At 32.6% G+C, this 16,787-nt stretch overlaps 1 protein-coding gene across 1 annotated transcript in view; it reads right to left on the reverse strand.

The window, feature by feature from the left end:
* Nucleotides 1-16,787, reverse strand: part of ARHGAP29 (Rho GTPase activating protein 29) — a 71,420-nt gene that overhangs the window by 33,876 nt on the left and 20,757 nt on the right. The window contains 3 exon segments of the mRNA XM_023503390.2: nucleotides 879-951; nucleotides 1,525-1,621; nucleotides 5,357-5,500. Coding sequence (XP_023359158.2) covers nucleotides 879-951; nucleotides 1,525-1,621; nucleotides 5,357-5,500 — 314 coding nt within the window.

Raw genomic sequence — 16,787 nt, forward strand, 5'->3', positions numbered from 1 at the left:
ATTTATCAATGGAGCAACAATTTAAATGCTTTAATTGTTATATCTCTATTAGTTAAATTTATATCACTCGTTAGAATCTATTTTAAGCCTTGTTTCTAATTTTAAAATATACTTATTAGTTTCCTTTTAAAATTCTACACAGGAAATATTTTACTTATTCCTCTATTTTCACAAGTGTCAGGAGATGACAATTAATCTATAGCAATTTTTCTTAAAAAAAATTCCCAAAGTATGGTTAAAATAAAGTTTTAGGGGAGAAGTCCACTGAAGTGCTCTTAATAATTGGTGATGGCAGAAACCACTTCTATGGCACATAAATAAAACTTTTTTAGCTATGTCTTTTGAATTGAATAGGTCAAACATCTACTATATTTAAGGCAGAGTGTTAGAAACTGAGGAAACACAGTTGAAAAATATTCATGAGGAATCTGCATTCTACAACTTGTAAATCTCTAAGTCTTTAGGATCTTCTATAATGCCAAAAAATTACTTCTAATGGAAGGATGATTGAGTTTGGCATGAATATAGAGAGAGAATTACTTCTCTAAAAGTTTGAAAAAATTTGTATTGTATAATACAAATATACATATATGTACTTATATATTTTATACATATAAATAAAATGAGAGTCTATGAAAAGGATTCATTGAGTACCCTCATTCTAATTAAAATTATAGTTCCTAAAACTGACTAGAAAGCATAAACACTGATCCTATGTATACTACATTTAAGTGACATAACATTTTAGTGATTTAAGTTAATAAGCAGCATAAAGAAGTTGAATTATGGTAGGACAGGAAAACTTAAAAGATCAAGAAATTATTATATTGAAATGCTTGCCAAACATACAACTCTGTCCACAACTGAACCCAGCTTACTTGACTTTTTTGAGACACATGAAGTTCTGATGATGAACCACAGTCTACATCTCCCATGAGGAAATCGGAAACACTGTCATGGGAAGAAAAAGATAAATATTGTGACAGAGGTTAGTTAATACAACAAATTACTCAGAAGAGTTTATTTTTAAAACAAATTAATAAAATGTGATTTATGATTCTCTCCAAAAGGGGAATATGATGTAAACAATACTGGATTTGGAGTCAGACAGAAGGCTTAGCTTCAATCCTGCATCTGCTCCTTACTATCTTTGTGGACTTGGATTAAGTTATTTTGCTTCTTTGAGACTCAGGACCCTCAACTCTAAAACAAGGGGATTAAATTAAATAGCTTCAAAAGTACCTTCCAAGTTCTAAATCCCATAAAATGGCCCAAGACCATATACAGCCCAGCAGTATACATAGCAGAACTTAGGAGAATGTTTTCTCTCTAACGAACTATCTTCCTAGCAGTTCTAAACCTGAGAGTAATAGTAATACAGGCTGTAGTTGTACAAAAGTTATACAAAATCTATAATGTCATTTAATCCTTAGTTTAGTCATAGAGTTTTTTGGGCATTGAAACAAACAACATTCTTATTCTCTCCTGGACCTAAATTTACTTAAGTGACAAATTTTTACTTACACGTTGCCAAAGGTGAATGCCAATGATTCAATAGAAGAAAATATTTCACTGAAAAGATGTCTCTTATTTTCTTCATTAATGTTGTTGAAGTCCACAGCTATGGCGGATATATTAAACAAGGGAATAATTCTTATGAGTCTCGTATACAGAAGTAGTTTATTTGCTTTTAAACTTGTTACCAAATGACTTTATAAAATATCATGAGATACAGATATAAGAACTTTGCATGTAAGATGACTGTCACTTCTTCATTAAGGAAATAATTAAGAAATATTAATTAGCTCACAAAAAAGAGAGAGGCACTATAAATTGGTGTGACATATTGAGCCATCAACTGACAGATCTCCTGGATAATTCTACCATATGAGAACAATCTAATCCTGGAGACTCAGAGCAGAGGTCACACTAGAATTCTTCATTAACACAGGTCCTGCTTTGTGCTATTTCTTCTTATTCACTGCTCTCTTTAAGACATGTTCTTCAAACAGCTAGACCATAAGGTGAAGTTTGATATGTCATGGGAAAAACAAAGGTTTTGTATCTGGCTTTTATTAGTGGAAGTATATCATATAAAGCATGCAGAATTCCTACACATGCATATACATATGCTTGTAGAAATTAGTTTTTTTAGATGACTAACTCATTTCTCTAGTAAGAAAATTTATATGAACTTATCTGTGCACACATACGAAACATATACATATATATGCATATACCCAGCAGTTTAGTTTTTGAAAAATACTTTGTTATTCCAACATCACAACAATGATGTGACATAAGGTCATAAGGTTCACATGTGCAATATACTTAACAATGCATGCTAAATCTATGTAGATATACATAAATATGTATACTGTGTATATATCTTTATCTATCTATGTATCTATATTTATCTATAATCCGTAGTTACTCAAAGTCAACCCAAAGGGCTGGGTCTTTAGGCTATATTAATATATATAGTCACTTTTATTTACATTATGTCTCAATTCATTTCATGCAGTTTGGTTAATCAAGTATCTTCCTCCTTCAAGTATCTACTTTGTAAACTCAGGAGAACAAAAAACAAACTGGATTTGAAATTATAATCCCTTTGTGTTTGTACATATGTATGTGTGTGTTGTATGTGCATACATATATATATGAAATCTACATTATTGTCAAATATAAATGAGTAAATGCAGTAGTGGCAGCCATGTTTATAAAAGCACTTTCCCTCATCACTTAGCTTTTACTCATCACCTTTACCCTATGTAATTATACGATTAAACTTTAGATATAATTTATCTATTTAAATATAATTATCAGCTATAAAAATCTACATGTTATAAACACATTTACTGACTATTGATATATGTATTTAGTTATAAATTCCTAATTACATATTCAGAAATAAGTCAAAGTTTGTCAATACATTTCTCTAACATTTTATTTAACCTTTTTAATTTACCAGCTATTAAGAGGATTAAATCAGAAACAAAGAAATGGAAATATAACAATATGTAATGTACTGCTGAAGTATAACTCACCTTAATGTATTTTTATATCCACTAGTCAAACATCTTTGAAAATACAACAAATTGCAAAATCCTACACAATGGCTTGTGATTAAAAACATACAAAGATATCCTGCTCTGAAACTGCCTTCTAATTCCAAAGTGACTAGTTTGTGTGAGGCATTTAAATATTTCAAAAGTCTAGAGAACTAATCTTTGCCTTTCAGATCTATCTGGAAGGCAAAGAAACAGCAATAATGACCCCAACAAGGAAGACAGACATAGAGTGAAATAAATGTAAAAGGCTGTATACCCAAAGATACAAAGGATCGATCTAAAAAGCAGCTTGGGAGAAATGGCTTTCTTCACGTCTCTTGGAATGTGGGCATCAATTCTAACCATGTATATTCTTTCCCCAGGACATCCTGACAGCACACAATAGTCACTAACAACAATGAACCATAATTGCTATTTCCAAGCATGGAAATTTTGCTATCTATAGACAGAAATTACCCTATCAAAATGAAGTTTATGGCATTTGTAATTTAGTGAAAACAAATATGGTTACTAGGTAAAATTTTTAAATTTACAGTAGTGATGATAGTAGCTATTACTTTTACCTATTGCAAACCACTTTGTTTTGTCAGCGTTCTAGACCAAGATATCAAATAACTATATAAATACATATAGAAGTATCAAAAGTTGATTAAGATAAAAAACCAAATTCATTGATTTCCTATCTATATTTCTGTTCATAAGGATAATACTTTTAAATTATCTTATGTCTTTTATTATGGTCACCAAAATTTACCTCCCAAATACTACCTTATATTGATTTTCTAGATATCTACTTACACCTACATATCCTCTCTTTAAGGGCTTAATAAATTTCTTAAAGGCAGATATGATTTCACTTTTGTTTTTGTACCCCTTGTGGCTAGGAAACCACTCAGACCCAGTTAATACTTTTATTTATTGAAATCTGAATTCTAGGGATAGGGCCTAATCCAAGGTAATGCATGCTTCACAATCAACAAGCATTTATAAAATAGTAGGAATAAAACAAAATTCCAAATAAAGAAAGTATATCATTTTTCTTCTTAGTCAGAGATATTGCATGAGAGCTCCTAAAAATACCTGTCTATATTTTTGATAAACCAGGAAGTCACTAACAATGTCACTAACAAGTCACTAACAAAAGTTAGCTAACAACAAAGTGAAACTGCTCATTACATATGCTCTAAGATACACAAAGCTACCATTCCTCAGTGTTCCAATAATGCTCTTTGAAATCACTATCTCAATAATTAATCTCAATAAATGTTAAATGTTGCTTGAGCATTAAACGAGTATTTAAGATTCAACTCCTCACCTTATCTGTTATAAGTACTCACAGCCAATTCCTTAGATGACACCCACTATTACTACATATAGTAGCATTAATAACATGTGATGAATAAAGTATAATTTTAAAATTCCAAGAGTTTAATTCACTTTCATCAAAAAAAATCTTTTCTTATTAAAAATAGTGTAGGAAAAAATCCATATGCAATTTTTAAATGCTTAATGCAACCCTGCTTCAAGTTTTTCACCACACCAATGCATCCTAAATACTGAAAGTGAAGTAATTTTTCTTAAGCGTAGGCCTGAACCATTCAAACCCCTCAGGGGCTTCCTTTTGCTTCTAGGATCAAATATCAACTCTTCCTCCTCTAAAGTGCATACGTGACTTCTACCTGTAGGTTCTATATCTCCTCAAAGGCCAACCCCATGGCTGGAATGAGCTCTTTTCTTATTTCTGCCTCTTTCAGAGAGGCATTTAAGAGACCAGAGAGCATTTAAGAGACCATTCAAAGCCCCACTTTCTTCACGAAGCTTTTCTTGATTCCATATAACTGCCAATGCTCTCCCTTCCAAAGTATTTATTATTTATTTACTTTCTATTTAGGTTGCATATGCTCTTAGATATGTATCTCCTATTAGAATGTCAACTTCTTACAAAATGGTAGTTTTATTTTTTTTTTTATTTGTATTCCTCACTGGCACATAGTAGGGGCTTAATAAATATGCTCTGATTCTGAGTTGAATTTTATTGTGGGTTTTTTTTTTCATGCAAAGAAGCTTAAATTATAAGAACAAAGTTCTCCATTTTGGTTCATTGCAGGCAGATACTTTTAGTATGTAAAAGTAAACATTAGGGATTATGTTATTTAGACAGTATTAGTGACAGTTTTCTTATTTGGTATATAATCTTCTGAGAATACTATTAATTTTATCACGAAGCAACAAAGTACCTATTTTCAATTTTTTTTATAAGATAATGAGTCTCTGTCTCTTACCTTTCACTTTTGCAATCATTACTCCTGCAGCACTGAGAATATCAGCTGAGTTAAGGATTTGGTGTTTCTTTATTATAGCTTGAAGAATTCTCAGCAGCTCTCCAAGACGTTCATGAACCACATCATGCAGACAAGATTGATGGTCTGAAAAAGAGAAGAAAAAGAACAATGAAAATATGGCACTTTCCCCCTGAAATTTAAATTACATACATTAAACAAGGAAAACTATATTTAAAAGGTGAAACTTTGGCTTCCTGAAAAATCATTTCCATTTTTATTTAATATCAAATTTAAATATCATCTATCCTCTAGTAAAATACAATTTCAATGCTTCATGTGACACAAAACTACAAATATAGTGTGTCCAAAGTCTTAGTGCAGTTTTATCCAGTATAATGGAACACAAACTCTAGAGGATATCCTAGGAGATAAAAACGCTTCAAAAAGAATAGGTCAAGAGAAAAGTTCACAGAATCAATAAATGGATAGTATGGGCATGTAAACAAAAACGCCTTTTATATCATAGTAAATTAATTTTTCCTTTGGTCTTTTTTTTGAAATCTTCTAATTAGAGGAAATCAATTACTGCTAGAGAGCCCCTTTCTATTCTGAGAAAAGCTCATTGTTAGGAAGTTTTTCATTATTTAAATAAAACAAAAACTTAATTTTGCTCTTTTAACTTCCACTCCCTGCTCTTAGTTCTGCTCCATCAGGTTAATATATGCTTTCCCTAGTCTATATTTTTCTAATCTCACATCCCATATTCTTTATTTGATCATATTAACTTATCTAGTCTAGCTGAATACTGCTTTTTAAAGTACACAGACAATAATGATAGTATGATACTAACCTTTCTATATCATCGTGAAATTATAATTTCCTGTCTTTTTGAAAAATAATTTTGAGTTAGAGGAAGTCTTCTGCTAGGAACCCTTTCTTTAGGAAAAGTCCTATTAGAACTTTCATTAATTTGAAATGAAACAAAACTTATTTGTTTTGTAATTCATCTCTTTCCAGTTCTGCTCATCAGTTATATAGCTTACTAGTCTATATTTTTTATCTTACATCCATATTACTTCTATTTCCATCATATTAACTTATTAGTCTTAGTCCTGAATACTGTTTTAAGCATTTATCTATTATGCTCCTTTCTATCATGGCACAATATATTCAATATCATTTGATAAATACACTAATATTGATTTCAAAGTCATTCTCTATTCCTCTGAGTTCTTTGATACAAATAATTACTTGATATATATATTTTTTTTAGCTGTTGATAGTCTAATATCCAATTTATGTATATAGATATATATATTTTCATAGCTTTACATTTGCATAATTACAAAATATTTTCCTGTTTTAAATTGTCCTAGTTGCCTTCTATGAATAATTCAAAGCTCTCACTTATACTAATAGCACATTCAAACTATTCATCAGTTTTGATTAAATAATATATGATTATATATTTTAACTTCAGTTCAACCAGTTATGAATACACTAAGCTTACCTAGATTGAACTTTTCATTTCTTAATAAAAGTATTATTATGGACTTATTTCAAAAGCTCCACCATATACAAGTAGACAGACCTTATCATTTGACTTTATATTTAATATTTTGACACCTCTAGTTAACCAGTTAGAAAACTAGCTATTAGTTGAACTTTTCATATTCTTCAATAAGTATTACTTCAGACTTTGCTAAAACAGATATACAAGAACAACCTAGTTGTACAATGATGCTAACTATGAAAGTTTTTATGAATATTCTTACTACTTCAATCTGAGATAACAGTTAAGTGTATTTTAGAATTTTGCACGAGATCTATATTAAATTTGTTCAGTGAATAATATCTGAAGTCCTTCTTTCTCCTTTCCCTTTGATAATTAGGACATTTAGACATCTTAATTCTAGACATCTGGCACCTCTCCCAATGTCCAAGATTCTTTAAATATTAGTAATAATGGCTTGACAAGATACATATGTATGTTTTAAAATGTTTTTTCATATAATTTGCCTGAGCTTAGAGTCCTGAGTTCATATATAATGGTAATCTCAAAATAAAATCCAACAAACAACTGGAGAATTTACTGTACACAAGGAATTATTGTGGGCTATGACCTCTCCTCCTCCCCCAAAAGGTGATCTATAAATAAACTGATCTCTGACCTCAGAGAGTCATAACTAAGGAGGAATAATACACATGTGCACACACAATCCAGTTCAAAATTGAGCATAATATTTTGTGACACAATTTGTTCAGAGATCTGAGAAGCACTTGCGAGCTGTCTTCTCTCTTATTTTGTCTTTAAATCCTTCTTAAACATGGAAAGAAGCAGAAGGAATACTGGTTTTGTAATCAAAAGAACTGGGCAAAAATCATGTCTTGAACACTTAACCTCCCTGAGTCTAAGTTTCTTTATTTATAAAATGAGAGATAGATTAAATGGCCTTTGAATTCTCTAGCTCTAATCTAGGATCCTATGAAATGAAGACCTTTCAAACATTTTGGTAGCATTCTTCTGGATATTCTCTGGTTCATTAATGTATCTTCTAAAACAGCTTCTCTGGACTGAACCCAATATTCCAGATTTTGGTCTGACCAATATTCCAGCTGGTCTCCAGCTGGAGAAGTTCCTCCTTATTCCTAGAATCTATGTCTCTCTTAACATAGTCTAAAACTACATTAGCTTTCTTGGTTGTCATATCATACTGCAAGGAAAGCATTCTTAATTTGGGGTCCATTAACTTATTTAAATACTGGCTCCCATATTCCCATATATTTCAATATAATTGAACACAGTTCATTTTTAAACCAAAATTGGCAACTTGCTGTTTTTTATTTTGTCACAGTACATTTAAAGTTCCTTACATGATGTTCTATTATTTAAATATTTTCATCTGTCATCTTGATAGAAAAGCTCCATCCAATAATATAGAATTGCAACCCATCCATAAGTATTCCACTCAACATGCGGAGGCCTTCCTCAATTTCTTCTGATGTTGCAAAGGAACCCGTGGAACATCATATTTGTGCCCTGGTCATTTTTCATTCTTGCCGCTTCCCAGCACATCTTTTCTTCCTATTATAAAGTTCCTTGATGAAACTTTTACTCCTGTTGATTTTTAAATTTCTCACTTATTATAAGGTTGTTGCCTACTTATTCACATTCCTTGCCCATTTTCCTCTACGTTTAAAAAAGTCATTTTTAGCTTATTATGTAAATATGACATTTTAATCCATTTTCCTCAACATATATAAAAGACTATTAATAAAACACTGAAAGTTCAATCTTTAAATGACTGAACAAAAAAAAAAAAACAGTAAGTGAATGTAATGGAATGTTATTATGCTGCAAGAATGAAAAACAGTTTCAGAGAAATGTAGGAAGACTTATATGACCTGAAGCAGAGTGAAGTGAGAGGTAGAATAATTTATACAATGATAATATTATTTAAAAAGTATAATTTTAAAACTCTGATCAATGCAATGACCATTTATAATTCTAAGGGACTGAGGCTCAACACTATTTACCCCCTAACAAAGGCAATGGATTCAAGATGCAAGCTAAAGATATACATTTTCAAAAAATGACCAATATGGAAATTTGTTCTGTTTTTCAAAGGTTTGTTTTTTTTCTTAATTTCCTCTCCCCCTAAATTTTGGGATGGATAGAGGTAATATAATACCCTCTCCCACAATAAAAGATCTGCTCCCAAGAAGCTCACAGTTCAGTGGAATTATACAAGCAACACATATACAAAACAAAGTAGGAATAATCTGACAGGAAGAGCACAAAAATTACAAAAGACTGAAAAAGACATCTTTTAGAATATGGAACTTTAGTTGAGACTTGATGGAAGTCAGGGAAATGAAAGGGTGGAGATGAGGAGGGAGGAATTCCAGGGACAGCCATTGTCAGGAGACAGAAGAGTGGATGTTATGTCAAGAAGGCCAGTATCACTTATTCAAGGAGGAAAAAGAAAGGTCTAAGAATACTGAAAAAGTCAGGTCTAAAAGGCTTTTGCAAGTCAAAGAGTTGGTTCATCTTGGAGATAACAGAGAGTTCAAGGGGGTTCAAAGAGTAGAACTAGCTGTATGAATACATTCATTATATACATGTTTTATATGTGTATTATATGTATACACACACGTGTATGTGTGTATACTCTATTTGTATCTCTCTGGAAGTCATTTCCATTGAGATGATATTCAAACCCTTTGAAGTAACTGAGGTTACCAAATGGAGAAGGTGTGACATTGGAAACAAGTGGCTTCAATCAAGATGGAAAAAGAGAACAATGGTCTTCTGGCTGCTTTACTCAGGAAAGAGTCAAAGGACCACTCTCCTACCAGTTTTATTTAGTTTCATATAGAAGACATCGACTCTCATAACATACATTTCTCTCAACTATGATGAAGGTCTCTAAAGATTTCCTGGGTTAAACTTTATCTTATCAATCATTTGGTTCTAGCCACCCAAACATAGTTTCACTGCTATCATTCTGACTTGACATTGTACACATTTTGTAACTCCTTGCTCTGGGAACAATTATTAACAATAGTTATTATTCTGGGGAACAATAAAATAATTATTGCTACCGATGTTTCTGAAAAGGACAAGTGAATCACTTTTCTAAGGGCTAATCTGTCAGTCCAATGACTCCCCAGACAAACATCCTTCCTTGGCCAAATGTTATCTCTGGCTATTAAATTATAAAATTCTTGAGGACAGGGCACTCTCTTTTACATTTGTATTCCAGGTCTTAGTACAGTAACTGGCATAGAATAATTGTTTTTTACTTATTTACTTATCTTAGGTGAATAAAAAATGAAGTAACCTGCTGAAAGGAAAGGGTATATGAGATTCCAAAAGCCAAGAAAAGAAGTTTTGAACATGAAACAAGAAGAATCAGGAATATATTGTACACAATAACAGTAAGATTGTGTGATGATCAATTATGAAAGATTTGGTTCTTCTTAGTGAATTTCAGTGACCTAAGGCAATTCCAATAAACTTTGGAGAGAAAACACCATCTGCATCCAGAGAGAGAACTATAGAAACTGAATGTAAATCAACATATGCTATGTTCACTTTCTTTTTCTTTTTTCTTTTTTTCCTCTCATGGTTTTTCCTTTTTGTTCTGATTATTCTCTCATGAATCATAACGAAATGTGTACTAAAATGTATGTTAAAATGTATTAAAAACATGTATTAAAATGTGCATTTTTCACATGTATAACCAGGAAAAAAAACCAATTTAATAAAAGAAGCTTTGAACAGATATTGTAGTACTGAAATGTCAAACTCATGGCCTAAGGCCATGTGGTCTGCAATACTTCTGTTGGGGCAAAGAATTACCACATGAAATTAATAATGCAATTGGGAAATACTTAGCATTAAAAAATACAATAAAACATTCATAATATTAATTTGTGGTTTTCTAAGCAATATGTAGTTTGCAGGGATGGATTTCTACTTAACACCACTGGGTAAGGAAAATGATAAGGAATAAAGGAAGAAAGCAAAGATTGCCATACAGTAGTAAAAGCCCCAGTTATGATTCAAGTTCTGCCTCAATGAATAAGCTTGCATTCTAATGGGAAAGGAAGAGTGTGAACAGTCATATGGATTGGAAATGGATAGGAACTAATATAGAGGCCTAATTCTAGGCAATAGCAGACCAGAGCTCATCTTATTACCAGAGATCACAGATCAAAAACTACGATGCTGGCAAGCATTAACACTATAATTATAGATAATTTGTATATCTTCATGGGAAGTCAAATGAATATTAATATCAAGAATTATCCCCCATGAATTAAAATAAAAAAACAATCAGCATGAAAAATTCTAGGTAGTTTTAGTGGATTATGTCAATTTTTGATTTAAAAAAAATCTTACGTCATTTAGGGCCAAAAAAAAAATTCAATGAGAGAAGTGTGACCCCCCCAAATTGAGAAAAAAATTATTTCTTCCTTGTATTAATAACCAATTATTAAATTAGGATTAAAAGGTTTTCCACTTCCTTATCTAGAAATCAACCATTGTAGGAAATCTTGGGAAAAACTTACCCAGCCAGACTGAGAGAATTGGTGAATTCCTATTTATTGTTTTTGGTCAGACAAATCAGGGTAGAAGTAGATTCCCTTTCTGATAAGGCATATTGATAAGATCACCCAAGACTTACATCTCAATATAATATTCATTTTTCTCATTAATTGATAAACAATTAAGAGTTGATTACCACCCTTAGGAATACCCATTTTTCCAATATATTGTGAGGCTGCCACCATGAGAGTTCCTTTGGCATTCAAGTGAGTCACTGAACTCTTTTATGAGTAAAATTCTAGCATTATTAATAAAATGATTAACTACCCAGAAATTATGTCACTTGAACTTTTTAAATGTCACAGGGTACATGAAGAATTGATGAAATCGAAATAGTGAATGAAGGTGCTTTGTAAACCTATACAAAAATGAGCTAGTATAAGAAATTTTTCTACTGTTTTAATCACTTTAAATATATATTATTGTAATTTCTGTATTCTCTTCAGAAATTATGAGGATAGGAATAAAAATATTCATGTGTACTACTACCTATATCACTTTCTCATTCTATCCCACTCCCCTTTCTATTACCAATATATACACTCACATACCCGGCTCAAGTACATTCTGGACTTAATGTGAAAAGTCTGTTAAAGATGAAAGCAAATTTACATGCTAATGAGAAAGATGAGCTTGTTTATTTTTAGATAAGGAAATCTTGGCAGAATATTTGATACCTTTTACTGTTGCCAAATTTTTCACAATTCCTATATTCAATTATGTAACCCTTAATGAGGTTGTAACACATGGCTTAAGAAGCTTTTACCATATCACCTGTGGTAGCTATAAGGAGGAAATAATACATGGAACATTGGAGGGAAGAAAGTAAAGATTATGCAGTAGAAATTAAATTTTAAGTTATCTTCCATGTAAAGGAGGCATACAATTAAATATTTGATTTTTGTCTGTCTCATTACACATATAGTTTATGCCATGATTACAAGGTTCAGAACAAAAAATACTTAATTGCAGAAAATAAAGGCATTTCATAGATTTCAGGATTGGAGGGTATACCTCAGAAGCCATCTAATCCAATTAAGTGGCTGACTAAGAATTCCCTCTATAAAAAACAGGAAGAGGAGAAGATGGGAAGTAGATAGCTATCAAATAAAAAGGGATTAAATAAACTATATACAAGTGATCCCATTCCAGTCATCTCCAGTAGATTTGTCTACTCTATGTCTCTTCTCGCTCATCTTCGATACCTCCCTGTCTATTACTGGGTGCTCTCCTACTGCTTACAAACATGCTCATGTTTCATTCACCCTTAAAAGTTTTATGTGATCTGTTCTCCATCCCTTCTAGCCATCATCCTATATCTTTTCTCCTCTTTTTTGGCAAATTCCTTTAGATGGCCACCTGTAGTAGAAATCTCTACTTTCTTCTCATTGTCTGTTGTCTGGTTTCCAACTTTATTATTCAAAAGAAACTGCTCTCTACAAAAGTTATTGATGCCCTCTGTTTTTAATTTAATTTTTTAATTTATTTTCAGTTCTGCATTCTCTTTTCCTCTCTTCCTCCTTCTTCTATCAATTGTGAAGACAAGAAAAATAAAACCCATTAAAATATGTATAGTTGTATAGAATAATCAATTGCCACATTAGCCATATCCAAAAAAAGAAAGAAAAGAAAATATTCTTCATTTTGTACTGAGTCTATCAGTGCTCTATTTGGAGATGGGTCAGCATTCCTAATTATGTTAAAGTTCATTATCTTTGCAATATAGTTATTATTGGTTTTTCTGGTTCTGCTCACTTCACTCTACACAACTTCATATAGGTCTTCCCAGATTTTTCTGAAACCTTTCCCCTCATTTCTCACAGAAGAATAGTATTCCACCCTCTTACTCTACCCTAACTTGTGCTACTCTCTAATTGATAGTACTCCCTTAGTTTCTAATTCATCACCACCATGAAAACAACTGCTATAAATGGTTTTGTACAGAGGACTTTTTCTTTTCTTCGATCTCTTTAGAGTTTAGACCCAGGAGCAATATTGCTAGGTCAAAGAGTATACACAGTTTAGTAGCTTTTGAAGTAAATTCCAAACTGCTTTTCAGAATGGTTGAATTAGCTCACAGCTTCCCCAGCAATACAGCTAAAACTTCATGATATGACAGATCTAATGCTTTTTTCTCAATTCGCAGAGTCCTTTTTTACCTCAACTTTTAACACTGTAGATCACCCTTCTCAACTTAATATTCCCTTCTATGTTTCTTTCTAGATTCTTGGTTCTCATTATTCACCTTACCATTTCTCTATCTCCTTTATTGGATCTTCCATCCAGTTGTTATCCAGTAACTTTGAATATCCCTTTGAAGGATCTGTCCTAGGTTCTCTTCTCTCTCCACCCCCCATACTACTTTACTTTTTGATCTCAAAAGCTTCAATGGTCGCTTCCATGCAAATGACTTTTGGATCTACTTCTTTAGCTCTCTCCATTTTTCTGATTTCTAGTCTCACATCACCAGCTGCCTGACTACTGAGCATTTCAAACTGGAAGTCCAATAGACATCATAAACAATATGTCCAAAATTGGACTCATCATTTACATCTCTCAAACCCTCCCTCCTCTTCTGAACTAAATAGAAAAACAGCACCACTTACATAGTATTTATGTGTTTAAAAGTATTTGATTCCTATTATTTCCTTATCACTGTCAGGAGCACTAGTTTCCTTTCCAGTCATCTAGGTTCACAACTTATGTTAACAATAAAGTAATACTTTATTGTCCCTTATTTTTCAAATCCAATTAGTTGTCAAGTCCTATAGTCTCTACTATACCATTTCTCCTCTATGCTCTTTTTTCTACTGTCTCTTTCACCATCTAGGTACAGGATTACTTGATGCCTGGACTATTTTGATTGGTCTCTCTACCTCAAGGTCTTTGCCCACTCCAATCCATTTTGCTCCTTGCTAACAAGCATGTCTGACTGTGTCACCCCTCTACTTAATGAACTCCAGTAGCACCTTTTAAAGGGCTTGATAACTTGACTTCTTCCTACCTTTCCACTTTAATCTTACTTTCATCTTACTCTCTAATCCAATGATTCCCCAACTCTATGCAAGTTAACTAACTGTCACCTAAGCCAGAAAACTCTCTTTTCATGAAACAGAAGAGACCCAGATATTACTGATGAAAAGACCAAAGCCATGGAGAAACTTTGAAGTTCAATTTCTCTGAACTTGGTCCAGTTGTTCTGCTTGATTCAGGAACATAATACTTCCCCCCCCCCCCCCCCCCCCCCCCCCCCCCCCCGAATAAATTCATCATCAAAAATCTCATCATCCAGGAGACTGCTTCATGCTTTGATGCTCAATAATTCCCCAACACTCTCCTCTGACCTGTACGGCTGGCAATTACAAGCAATCAACCTCACTCAGAGCTTCCTTTGATAGAAAGCTCAGACTTTTCCAGTAAATTTCAATTACCACCAGTTTTCCCCTTAGTTTCCACTCCAGGAACATCATTCCCCAAGGTCGAGTAGCCTTCTGGTGATCCCTCTTTCCCTTTTTGCTTCCTTTTCTATGTGAGGTCTTCCCCCATTATATTGTGAGCTTCTTGGAGACAGGGTCTTTTTCTTATTTGTATTAGCAATGCCTGCCATATAGTAAGCACTTACTAAATGTTTACTAACTACAGACTAAGTTCAAATATAGAAGAGTTAAAAGAAACATTAGAAAGTAAACATAATCGATCATGAGGGATTAAACAAGGATAATTTCCTTACATTATAATATAGGAAGACGTGTTCTTGAAATCCTATCATCATTAGGGGTCATAGAGGGAGTCTAATTAGATAGGAGGCCTAGGGGTGGCTGTTATATCTTAATGATTTTTTAAAAGAATTAAAAAAGAGGGGAAGAGAAAGATACTGCAGAGGGGGATGAGAGGGGAAAAAAAGGAAGATTAAGAAAAATAATTTTCTGTAAATAGGGTACAAGTAGAAGTCTATGCAAACAAGAAAGGCATGAGGAGAGTGATGGACATTTGATGCCTATCACTGATGTGGTAATATGAAGGGAAAGATACACACATACACACACACACACACACACACACACACACACACAAACACACACAAAGAGCTGCCACAGAGGAAATATGAGAGAGAGAAAGACAGAGTTGAAATGAGAATTAGAAAGAGGTTTGATTAAAGAAGGGATTATTCCTAAGCAAAAGAAACTAGGGATATGCAAAAATACAGTTCTTTTTGAATTTGCAGAGAATAAACATCTGAAGGGATATCCAACAACCGGGGAATGGCTAAACAAGTTATGGTATCAGATGTAGTCAGATGTAAAACTGTTATGCTATGAGAAATGATGATGAAGGGTATAGTTTCAGAGAATTCTGAGAAAACTTTAGGAATGGAAAAAGTGAGGTAAATCAAGAAAATAATGTATACAATGACAATAATAACACTGCAAAGACAATTTAGAAAAACTTTACAACTCCCATCAGTGTAATGATCAACTAGAATTCTAAAGGACTAATGCTAAAACATTAGTTAATTAATTAATGCTGAAAACTCAAGAATATGGAATCTTTCTCCCCACCCTCCATATAAATATATGCATTTATTTTGGATTTAAACACTGTGCTAAGCACTTTACAAACAGAGTAAACAAGGTTTTGCTGACTGAAAAATATAAAACTTAATCAAATAAAAAGAATTTAGTAGAGGAGAGGAAATTATATGAAGTGATGTCCCAGTACTCACAGTTCTGGGTACACAGTAAGACCTTACAGTTAGATCTTAATAAAAGCTTGTTGACTTACTGATTCAAACAGTATAAATGAAAAGAATAATGACATAAAATAAGCTCAATGTTGTGAAATTTTAGTGATAAGAGTTGAGAAATATACCTCCCTCTCTTCACTGCAAAGGTGGGAGGTCCACATTCATGGGTTGACTCATTTTACAAAACACATTTTCCCCTCTCTTTCTTACAAAAAATGGCTCTATGCCAAGGAAAGTAAGAAAATATTTACAAAGGAATGTAATGAAGATGAAAGGCATCAATAAAAATAAAATTTTAAAAAAGGGAAGGATGTTAGCCAAAAAAGCTAGAGTTTTTGCTCCTGATTACCTGTAAGAAACTAAACACATAGAAAATAATCCCATGGAAGCTCCCCACATACTAAGTCATAAGCAAGAGCAATGACTAAAAATGACGTATTTGGAGAAGTTATCAACATAAGTTTTTACAAAAACATAAAAAGTTAAATAGGCTTTGGACTAGATGGCTGCTCAAGTCCCTTCCAAATCTAAATTCTGTGAAATAATTCAGAATATTGTTGATAAAGTGTTAA

This window comes from Sarcophilus harrisii, chromosome 4 (genome assembly GCF_902635505.1).
Source record: "Sarcophilus harrisii chromosome 4, mSarHar1.11, whole genome shotgun sequence".
In the NCBI taxonomy this organism is placed as follows: domain Eukaryota; kingdom Metazoa; phylum Chordata; class Mammalia; order Dasyuromorphia; family Dasyuridae; genus Sarcophilus; species Sarcophilus harrisii.